Source organism: Bufo gargarizans, chromosome 4 (assembly GCF_014858855.1).
Source record: "Bufo gargarizans isolate SCDJY-AF-19 chromosome 4, ASM1485885v1, whole genome shotgun sequence".
In the NCBI taxonomy this organism is placed as follows: domain Eukaryota; kingdom Metazoa; phylum Chordata; class Amphibia; order Anura; family Bufonidae; genus Bufo; species Bufo gargarizans.
In genome coordinates, this window is record NC_058083.1 from 280,219,745 (window position 1) to 280,232,163 (window position 12,419).

Here is a 12,419-nt window from a genome sequence, read left to right on the forward strand (position 1 = left end):
GATGGCAAATGGCAATATTTTATTTGTAATAGAACTTAAATGACAGATCAAAGGTTTAATCCGAGTAAATGTATCATTTTAAAGGAAAAATACGTTGATTCAAATTTTCACGGTGTCAACAAATCCCCAAAAAGTTGGGACAAGTAGCAATAAGAGGCTGGAAAAAGTAACTTTGAGCATAATGAAGAGCTGGAAGACCAATTAACACTAATTAGATCAATTGGCAACATGATTGGGTATAAAAAGAGCTTCTCAGAGTGGCAGTGTCTCTCCGAAGCCAAGATGGGTAGAGGATCACCAATTCCCACAATGTTGTGCAGAAAGATAGTGGAGCAATATCAGAAAGGTGTTACCCAGCGAAAAATTGCAAAGACTTTGCATCTATCATCATCAACTGTGCATAACATCATCCAAAGATTCAGAGAATCTGGAACAATCTCTGTGCGTAAGGGTCAAGGCAGTAAAACCATTCTGGATGCCCGTGATCCCCGGGCCCTTAAACGAAACTGCACCACAAACAGGAATGCTACTGTAAAGGAAATCACAGAATGGGCTCAGGAATACTTCCAGAAACCATTGTCAGTGAACACAATCCACCGTGCCATCCGCCGTTGCCAGCTGAAACTCTACAGTGCAAAGAAGAAGCCATTTCTAAGCAAGATCCACAAGCTCAGGCATTTTAACTGGGCCAGGGATCATTTAAAATGGAGTGTGGCAAAATGGAAGACTGTTCTGTGGTCAGACGAGTCACGATTCGAAGTTCTTTCTGGAAATCTGGGACGCCATGTCATCCGGACCAAAGAGGACAAGGACAACCCAAGTTGTTATCAACGCTCAGTTCAGAAGCCTGCATCTCTGATGGTATGGGGTTGCATGACTGCGTGTGGCATGGGCAGCTTGCATGTCTGGAAAGGCACCATCAATGCAGAAAAATATATTCAGGTTCTAGAACAATATATGCTCCCATCCAGATGTCATCTCTTTTAGGGAAGACCCTGCATTTTTCAACAAGATAATGCCAGACCACATTCTGCATCAATCACAACATCATGGCTGCGTAGGAGAAGGATCCGGGTACTGAAATGGCCAGTCTGCAGTCCAGATCTTTCACCTATAGAGAACATTTGGCGCATCATAAAGAGGAAGGTGCAACAAAGAAGGCCCAAGAATATTGAACAGTTAGAGGCCTGTATTAGGCAAGAATGGGAGAGCATTCCTATTTCTGAACTTGAGAAACTGGTCTCCTCGGTCCCCAGATGTCTGTTGAGTGTTGTAAGAAGAAGGAGAGATGCCACACAGTGGTGCAAATGGCCTTGTCCCAACTTTTTGGGGATTTGTTGACACCATGAAATTCTGATTCAACATATTTGTCCCTTAAAATGGTACATTTTCTCAGTTTAAACTTTTGTTCCGTGATTTATGTTCTATTCTGAATAAAATATTAGAAGTTGGCACCTCCACATCATTGCATTCGGTTTTTATTCACGATTTGCATAGTGTCCCAACTTTTTTGGAATCCGGTTCGTATTAGCCCTGCTTGGCAGAAATACCTCATACTATCATATTTGATTTTCTGATGAAAAACTGATCTTGGGTGGTCCCTTAAAAAGAAAGAAACACAAATAATCTTCCAGAAGACTACACTATAGTTTGAAAAATATATTTACAGTCTATTACAAAGATTACAAATGGAAGTGTCTATGAAATGGAAATATTGTAAATGTATTTTACTATATTTAAGGAAACATCTTAAAAATTATCTTTTTTTATTCTAACAATCAAATAAATAAAATGCCATAAAATAACAATGTACAGAGATTAAAATGACTGGAAAGTAAAGTAAGCAGAAGAGTATATCCATTTGTGTTTTCTGCAGCCATCTTTGGTCCTATATGGTAAAATACATTATGTAGCATTGAAATACCTGTTCTTATGAATCTCTGCAAGTAAAATAGAAAAATATAGTGCATTTTCGATGTATTCAGAGCTCACTACAGAGAAATGTGTATACAAAACAAGACAGTATAAATAAAATTTACACACTTTACACTGAAACATTTACAATTCTGTGGATGCCCACATAAATCGATGAAGACCAAATTCTGATCGATCCTTGGGATCTTTCTTTAAACAAACCGAATCTGTTCTACATGATGGGGTCATCCACCATCTAAACATATTTTATTTTACAAATATATTTCTTACTCTAAAGATATGCACAAAGGGAATATCTAGAAAGACACAATTTATTATTGCTTCCGGTAGACACACACAAAAAAAACCCCTCTGTTCATCAGGTACCGTTTAAAAAAAAAAAAAAAAAAAAAGCTAAACTTTAACTGCCATGTGTTTAAGCGTTAACTTCTGGTCTATGCCCATCTCTTGAATGGTAAACAAAAGAGCCATCTTTGTCACCCTGATATATAGCGCTAAATATAAAATCTAAAACCTTACAATCAAACATGGATTTCATTCAACAAGATCTTGTATAAAATATATTTTGGCTATTTCAAACCTATTGTACAAAAATGTTGATTCCTCAGTCACCTTGCACTTGTTTGCAGGCAGTGAAAGGTTTAGATAGTGACTATGCCACAAGAGTCTTTTGCTTTTTTTTTTTTATTGAACTTGACATTCGCATAGGGAAGGCTTTGTATTTTACAGTACTAGTTTCTAGTATGTAGTTTAGGAGACCCTGTATTTCAGAGAATTAAATAACTCTCACTTTTAGCAATTTTTATGACTTCATATTTTCACTATGTATTCTGTATCAAAGGTGCCATGGCTGCACGAAGTGCCATTATTGCTTCGTATTCAGCAAATTCTTAGAAAATATGTAAAAATAAACAGTTATTAACCTGCAGAGTTTTTACTTGCTTGCTGTTGATTTGCCAATGTCTACGTAGATATCTAAGTAAAATGCCAGAATAACAGCATTCAAAATATAACTCTAACCATGCTAATGATATTAGTCTCCTAATAAATGTGCAATTCAACATATCGACCAACCCCCTCCGAGAAAAAAAAATTAATCTAAGGAGAATAACACATTATAAAATAAGATTATATAATAAAACACAGCTTAAGGAAAATAGTTTGCCGTATTTACCAATAATCTTAAGATTTTGTCCAACAAATATATTCTTTTTTTTTTTAAATGAATTATGTACAGTACATTTGAAAAAGTCCATTGGGCAAAAAGGAGGTTAGAGAGCTCTGTTTGTTCTTTATTCAGGTAGTACTTTGTTATTACTGCTGTCATCCTTGCCACGTGAGTCTGATCCAATTTCTCTCTCAGGAAATGTCTGGTGGCACTTAGGAGTTCAAGTCTGTAGGTGCTTGAGGATCTAGTTGGTTTTTATCTACTGCAAAACGCTGTAGTAGAGATGACTCAGTTAACTGAGCAGATTCTAGCAGCAGTTCTTGTGTAGTGAAGGCCAGTGCTGTTGTCTCATAGTCTTACCTCCCCCATAAGGGAGGCCTGTCTATCACACCTGTATTCCGGTTCCATGAAGGTGTATCATTTGTGCTCTCATAGTCTGAATACTGCTCATGATCTTCTTCTGATGGCCAACCAGTGAAATTCCTAAGCTTATGACATCGCTGCAAAGGAAGGAAAATAAATGATGTTTACAATGTCAAATTACATTGAATAAATGTTTATAGATTGTCATTTATTACATAATTACACCCCTTTAAGACATACATTTAGGTTTATATATAGTTATTTATTACATAGTTATACCTCTTTAAGATGTAAATGTAGGTTTAATGTATGCACTCTAATATATACTGATCCAGAATAAGGCACTAATATTAATCTTTGTGCCTATAATGTTTCTCTGCATGCTTTACATTTTACATAAAGACTTCTCAGTGGTATCAGATGCCTTAATACAGAACTGTTCTCCCATAAGAATATGAAAATGGCCCAAAAGAACTCTGTATACCTCCAAGCAGGGTCCATGTACACAGCTTTGTGGTTGTATCTTCCATTCTATACTTACTTTATTGTCATTCTGGCCACTGTTTCAAGGGAATTGTATCCTGCAGAGCTGAAGTTCTCTTTATACCGTTCCATCTTAATAGCTTCTAACCACTCTCCAACAGAGCAGAATGTTGAGAAATCAAGGGTGTTCTGGTCCAAGAGTGGACTGACAGGTCTAAACATTTTAAAAGAAGAATACAGTCAACTACAGCCATAATGTGTATCACACTTTACCAATAAGCAGTAAGAGGTAAGATCTGATATTTTGTGAAGAAACCAAAAGGCCTCTTAACCTGGTTCCTCTACCAGCTGAAGAGACAAATACTTTAGAGGCTATCTAATACAGCACTAACATGGTGTCAAGCCATGTCTTGTTACTTTATTTAGATATACCTTCTCCACCTTACTAGAAGCATAGGGGTAGAGGTACATAGCAGTCACTAAAGGACCTTGGTGCATTATAGTGGGACAGACTAGAACACTGGCTGGTAGGTGGGGTGCTCTGTTACAGATTTGGAGTCAAGGAGCATGAGGTTACACATCTACCTGTTACCAGATAAATGTGATTAAAAAGAAGGATTTCACCAGATCATTTTGCTTGATAACAATTAGTTTTGGAATTTTTGCTATTATTGTTTGTCAAAAGGCAACCTGTTATGTGAAGGCTGTTGCCTGAACCATGGGCAGAATGAAATAATGACAAGCTGCCTGATTACAAACAGCTCTGTTGTACTTGACGCTTCAGAGTAAAGCCGGGAACAGGGAGAAGAGTCTCCCGACTCCTCTTAGGTGACAGATCTCTCTCAGTGCACAAATACGGAAAAACCTGTCAATCAAGCAATACCGGACTGGGAAAAGCCTTCAGGGAGTTCTCCAGATGACTCCTCTCCCTGTTCCCAGCTCAAACTATGCTTCCTCTGAAATGCCAGTGTTTCAAAGTAAAATACAGTTGTTTGTAACTAGGAAAGCTGTTGGGATTTCATTCTGCTGTGGTGCGGGTAGCATGGAGAGGTTCCATTTAAATGACTTTAATTTTTCCTATTACAAGAGGGTTACAGCATTATTTGGAGTTTACCTCAGATAATCAAATATCTTTTTTATTATTTTTCAAAACAGACATCCCAGCATTCAGAAATCTATGAATAACTGATAGAATATACAAATATCTGCATATCAGAAAGATGTGTTAGTCAAAAATCTGTTAAGTAAAAAATAAGCCAGATTTTGTTGCAGCCTAATTACATTTTGGCCACTCAAGGCACTGCTCTTTTGGAATTTATGGGCAAAAAAGTATTTTAGCTCAGCTGTAGAGGCAATATGTCAGCTAATACATGTGAAAAAAATTAAAGAGCACATACAAAATTTCCTTGTGCATAGTACATGGTGTCTTTTTAGGAACACGACTGTGGAAATTCTATGTTATAACTTTGTGGTTAAAGTCTTGGCAGTTTCCTCAAGTTTTCCTTTTCAAATGTAATATAAAGAAATGCAACTACTCTAAAATGGAGATCCTTAAAAGACCTCATGAGAATATACTGAGTACCGGATAAACACATTTTTATACTTGTGAGTCAACTAAAGCTGACACTCAGAGTCTTAAAGAATGGCTCCTCAATATAAATTCTGTACATTTCCAAGAGTAACTGTGTTAGCCATATGTTAATCTAATCACTTTTTGCTAAACATTCAGTAAAATCTGTTGAGCCTGGCAAAAATACGTTAGATTTTTTCTTAAACTCAGTAGTCTAGATGTGCAGCAAGTTAGGGTAAAGATTTTTAATATACACATTTAATTTAAATCCATTTAGTGTGAAACATTAGTATTTCTTATTGGTCATAATAAGACAAAGTAAAGTATATTGCCCGCAGGTATCAGTTGAGTTAAACAGCAACCACCCTCCAGCTATGAAACCAGCTCAGCTCCTCAGTTGGCACTTTAAACTGCCAACATCTGAATGTACAGTGGATGTTGTCAAGGTGTTAAATCTTTGCTTATTTTGAACTCCGTATTCAAGTGGGAGGTCCTACTCCAGACTGTCAAGTGGGTCAGCCTTCCCAGTATGAATGTGAATGCAGAGGTAGCTTTCAGTTATTGAGCAGGGCCACCCAAAAGAGTATGAGCACTAATTGAGAAGATTTAATAGAATACAATAATGCAGAACATTCTCAGCATCTTTTTCTGTATACCACACTACCATCATCTACCACTGAGCCATAGAAGGAGCAGTGAAAGGGAATTGGCATAGAAGAAGCTAGATAGGTCAAAGGTCTACTTTTAACATATTCACAAAATAATTACTAATTACACACTTATAAATATATTATGGAAATATCTGGATGTTGAGGGAAGGGGAAAATGTAAATATATACAGTGCTGCCCATAATTATTCATACCCCTGGCAAATTTTGACTTAGTTACTTTTATTCAACCAGCAAGTAATTTTTTGACGGGAAATGACATAGGTTTCTCCCAAAAGATAATAAGACTATATACAAGAGGCATTATCGTTAAAAAAAATAAACATTTCTCAGCTTTTATTTACATTTGAGCAAAAAATACAAGATGTTCCGCACTGTGAAAATCTCAGAGTACATGGTCGGAAGCCAAAAGTGACACCTGTGCTGGCCAGGAGGATAGTTAGAGAGGTGAAAAAGAATCCTGGTGAATCTGGGCTCTGCTGGTGGCAATGTCTCAAGGCAGACAATCCAACGGACACTGCACACTGCTGGGTTCAACTTCTCCAGATAAGGCACACAAAAGCTCACTTGGCCTTTGCAAAAGCTCATCTGGACAAAGAAGACTTCTGGTCTACTGTGTTATGGTCAGATGAAACTAAAATTTTATTGTTTGGTCACAATGATGTTTCCTTCATTTGGCGTAAAAATGGAGAAGCCTTCAACCCAAAGAACACCATCCCCACTGTCAAACATTGTGGTGGGAACCTAATGCTTTGGGGGTGTTTTTCAGCCAATGGACCAGGGAACCTAATCACAGTAACCGGCACCATGAAAAAAGAGCAATACATGAGGATTCTCAATGACAACATCAGGCAGTCTGCAGAGAAACTTGGCCTTGGGCACCAGTGGACATTTCAGCATGACAATGACCCAAAACACACAGCAAAAGTGGTAAAGAAATGGTTAGCAGACAACAACATTAATGTTTTGGAGTGGCCCAGAGTCCAGACTTGAATCCAATTGAGAATCTGTGGAGGGAGCTAAAGATCAGGGTGATGGCAAGAAGACCCTCCCACCTGAAAGATTTGGAGCTCATTGCTAAAGATGAATGGGCAATAATACCAGTGGAGACATGCAAAAAGCTGGTCTGCAGTTATAGGAAGCATTTGATTGCTGCAATAGCCAATAAAGGCTTTTCTATTGGTTATTGAGAAGGGTATGAATAATTTTGGACTGGACACTTTTTGCTCAAATGTAAAGAAATCTGAGAAATGTTTTTTTCCCCCACAGTAATAACTCTTATACATCGTCTTATTATCTTTTGGGAGACACCTATGTAATTTCCCGTCAAAAAAGTACTTGTTGGTTGAATAAAAGTAACTTTAAGTCAAAATTTGACTGGGGTATGAATAATTATGGGCAGCACACCAATGTGTGTGTGGGGGGAGATATATATATATATATATATATATATATATATATATAGAGAGAGAGAGAGAGAGAGATATGTATGGTATATGCTCCAGTTATTGTATATACACATTATATATATTAAATATATTTATTTATAATCGGCCAATATGATGTCCCCCAAGCACAGGAGCGGCAAGAGAATGACGCCTAGGTGACTGGATAATTATGTAATAAGATAGGGGAACAGAGGGTTCCCCTGTCCTTGTATGCTGTAGACCTCCGGCACTGTAATTATGGTGCCGGAGATGTGCGGGCACTTCACAGGCAGGAGGATCAAAGCATCTACTTCCTGGAAGCACGAGCTGGTGCAATGATATCATATCACCGTGCCAGCCCATGTGGACTTGCCTGCAGTACAAACTGCCAGGGCAGTACAAACACCCCACAAATGACCCAATTTTGGAAAGAAGACACCCCAAGGTATTCGTTGAGGGGCATATTGAGTTCATGAAAGATTGAACTTTTTGTCCCAAGTTAGCGGAAAGGGAGACTTTGTGAGAGAAATGTTTTTTCCTATGAACTCGCCATGCCCCTCACGGAATACCTTGGGGTGTCTTCTTTACAAAATGGGGTCACATGTGGGGTATTTATACTGCCCTGGCATTTTACGGGCCCTAAAGCGAGAGAAGAAGTCTGGAATCCAAATGTCTAAAAATGCCCTCCTAAAAGGTACTCATTGGAATTTGGGCCCCTTTGCGGACCTAGGCTGCAAAAAAGTGTCACACATGTGGTATCGCCGTACTCCGGAGAAGTAGGGCAATGTGTTTTGGGGTGTCTTTTTACATATACCCATGCTGGGTGAGAGAAATATCTCTGTAAAATGACAACTTTGTAAAAAAAAAATGGGAAAAGTTGTCTTTTACAGAGATATTTATCTCACCCAGCATGGGTATATGTAAAAATACACCCCAAAACACATTGCTCTACATGTGTTACACTTTTTTGCAGCCTAGGTACGCAAAGGGGCCCAAATTCCAATGAGTACTTTTAGGATTTCACAGGGCATTTTTACGCATTTGGATTCCAAACTACTTCTCATGTTTTAGGGCCCCTAAAATGCAAGGGCAGTATAAATACCCCACATGTGACCCCATTTTGGAAAGAAGACACCCCAAGGTATACCGTGAGGGGTATGGTGAGTTCATGTCAAATTTTATTTTTTGTCACAAGTTAGTGGAATATGAGACTTTGGAAGAAAAAAAATACAAAATAAAAATCATTTTCCTCTAACTTGTGACAAAAAATAAAAACTTCCATGAACTCACTATGCCCATCAGCAAATACCTTAGGGTGTCTACTTTCTGAAATGGGGTCATTTGTGGGGTTTTTCTACTGTCTGGGCATTGTAGAACCTCAGGAAACATGACAGGTGCTCAGAAAGTCAAAGTGCGTAAATTCACTTTGCACCATAGTTTGTAAACGCTATAACTTTTACCCAAACCAATAAATATACACTTATTGCATTTTTTTTTATCAAAGACATGTAGAACAATAAATTTAGAGAAAAATTTATATAGAAATGTAGTTTTATTTGAAAAATTTTACAACAGAAAGTAAAAAATGTCATTTTTTTGCTAAAAAAAAATGTCGGCAGCAATGAAATACCACCAAATGAAAGCGCTATTAGTGAGAAGAAAAGGAGGTAAAATTCATTTGGGTGGTAAGTTGTATGACCGAGCAATAAACGGTGAAAGTAGTGTCATGCAGAATTCTAAAAAGTGGTCTGGTCGTTAAGGGTGTTTAAGCTAGGGGAGCTGAGGTGGTTAAATAGTCCGGCTGCGCTGATCGGTTGAGCCCAGCAGCCCCTTGAGCGAGAATTAACCCCTGAGAAATGATTCAAGGGAGAATCAACCCCAGGACGACAAGCAAGAACCCCTGGAAGACTAGCATTAACCCCTGGATGGCTGACTAACCCTTTCCCTATAGCACCAATGAATTAACCCCTGCATTACCTCCCCTATCCTATACCACCAATGATGATTAACCTCTGCATATAACCCTAATATTCCCCACATTATCCCTACCTTTAACGTGTTCCATTTACCGCTGCAATTCCTGCCCATTAACCCCTGCATTCTAAGCAGCCCTAGCATTAACCCCTGCATTACTTTGATAACCCCTGCAATCTACCCTGCCTATATCCCTGGCCTGCATATATTAACCCTTGCAGTGCCACCATTACCCCTGATTGCAGTTAACCCCTTGCTACCCTGTAGGGACAGTGTATAGCTAGGTGGGAGGGTGCTGCTGATATTAACGTGTGTATGTAAGTGTGATGTTGATAGTTTGTGGGGTGGAATTGGGATGGAATAGTAGATAGTGTTGTGTTAGCATAGCTAGGTTTTGTAGTGTTGTTAATAAATTGGGGGGTGGGGGGTCTATATGTATATATATTTATATAACCTTTGATATAAATATATATATAGATATAGTAGAATTGATAGACTGTAGAATTGTATTTGTGTAATAAACTCCTTTATTGTTCAATACACAGTTTATAGTCATTTGTAGTTGCCGTAATAATCCACTGCACGTAGTTCAGAAAAATATATAACAACAGGTAGTATAGTATAAATAGGTGGAGTCATCAATAGACAACTCACACCTATTATGAATATTATTATTGATACTACCAAAATATTCATTAATATCCACTTTGACACTGGAAATACAGTGCATATTACATAAAGAATAGCGCCTGCTATAAGTAATAAAATAATAAATAGGGAAGAAGACGTGAGTCTCTTTAAAAGAAGAGCTTCCTTTGACTAACTAATATAGGGATTTAAAATTTGACTTAAAGAAATGTGTAAGAACATAACATAAGAGATGATGGACAGCACATATTATTGTTAGACAGTGTAGACAAGAGCAGCTGTTTTGTTGAGTGGTACATATGTGAACATTCATTATTTTGTTTCTTATGTGTTACAGACAAATGGCAGACATGAAAAAGGTCATACGAGAGAGTATAAAAGGAAAATGAAATAAAACAGGGTGAAAAACAAGCTAAATAATCTACTAGCATAACAATGTGTTCATGGTTAGAGGAAAAACCTTTAAGGAACAGTTAAGGTAGTTTGAAGTAGGAGGATGTGTAAAAAAAAAAAAAAAAAAAAAAAAAAAAAAATCACATAGGAAAAGATGAAAGGCAAAAGTCCAGGATGAGGAACTAAAAATCTACAATACTTTATTAATACTCCAAAAGATCTTTTGGAGCATGATTAAAGTATTGAAGATTTTACTGCACAAGCGGTGTTCATATTGGCCATTATATAATGGTTGTGAAGATTTTAATGTCAAAGTTGCAGACTTTTGCCTTTCATTCGTCTAGTTGGGTAAGCCACGACTTCTCATTTTGTTTCATTTTGTTTCTAGCTCACAATAAATACCTGTAAATAACCTAGGGGGGAAATAATTCAGAAACTATATTTCTAAACTTTGTCTAACCTGTTACAAGTTCCCATTGGGGTTTTTAAGCTGTTGGGGTTCCGGATCATTTTGTCGAGAATACCAACAATCTGCTCAAACTTAGGTCGCTCTCCACGTTCCTTTTGCCAGCAATCTAACATCAGCTGATGAAGACCTGCGGGACAATCCATTGGTGCTGGCAACCGATAACCCTCCTCAATAGCTTTTATCACCTACAACAGACAAAATATCAAATCAGATGAGTGTAAAGAAACGTCAAAGTATTAATTACTGTCAAAAATCCATAAACCAAATCGACTTCTTACAATTAAAGGTTACGCTTGTGACCTATGGTCACTGATATTTTCTAATCTATTCATATTCAGAGCCAGAATATTTATAAGGATCCCTATATTATTCCTTGTAATTTAAAGAGGTAGTGCATCAGCTTTAGTCTTCCTTTCTGTGTTTGTATACAAGGCTGCAGCAGTGACGCATATGGCAAGTGAATGCTGAAGCCAATCACTGGCTTCAGTGGTCAGATGCCATATACCGCTTAGGCTAATGATTGGCTGCAGTATTATTACCTCTAGGTCGCTGGGTTCACATCACATTATTGTCTTACGTTTAACATATGCAAAGAGATGAATACATTAAACAGATGCCATACACTGGCATATGTGACCATGGAGTTCCATTATATATTTTTGGCTGGAGGATGGAAAGGCATAGTATACTGCACTATTCTATCTTGCAAAGTCCAGCAAAAAACATATACTTTAACGTATACATATTTTATACAATGGTTTAAAATGCCAATGTATGGTATCAGTCTAAGGCAGTGATGGCGAACCGTTCAGAGACAGAGTGCCCAAACTGCAACCCAAAACCCACTTATTTATCGCAAAGTGCCGACACGGTAATTCACCCTGAATACTACAGTCCAGCATAGTGTATATACCCGTGCCATAGGTTCGCCACCACTGGTCTAAGGCATCTGTTAACGTACAAGTTTTTTTAAACTACTTAGACAACCCTAAGTTTTAACCCGTTCATTTTCATTGAATAATTAAAATAAAAAGTGATCAGTGGTGATCAGTTTTGCGTGGATCTGATGGTTTTGCTTGGCAAGTGGTCACATTTTCACCGGCTCTTGTTAGAGACATTCACTAATAGCAATAGGTTCTTCAAAAATTGCTAGAGGGTAATTTACAATAACTGATAGCACCACCAATAACCAGATCGTTTTCTGTGGCACAATCTATAATGATCTGGGATACTTTAATCACTGATCTTTTTCCTCATGCACACAATTTGTAATGATAATTGGACAGTGAGACCAAACAAATGGTTTGACATAAACTATACT

General features: G+C 37.7%; 1 protein-coding gene across 2 annotated transcripts in view; it reads right to left on the reverse strand.

The window, feature by feature from the left end:
- Nucleotides 1–1,665: 1,665 nt before the first annotated feature.
- Nucleotides 1,666–12,419, reverse strand: part of EPHA7 (EPH receptor A7) — a 162,928-nt gene continuing 152,174 nt past the window's right edge. For both annotated transcript variants that reach the window (XM_044288966.1, XM_044288965.1), the window contains exons 15-17: nt 11,090–11,283; nt 4,008–4,163; nt 1,666–3,603 (exon numbers count right to left, since the gene is read on the reverse strand). In XM_044288966.1, the coding sequence (XP_044144901.1) occupies nt 3,489–3,603; nt 4,008–4,163; nt 11,090–11,283 (465 nt within the window). In that variant the 3' untranslated portion in view covers nt 1,666–3,488. The remainder of the gene's footprint in view (nt 3,604–4,007; nt 4,164–11,089; nt 11,284–12,419) is intronic.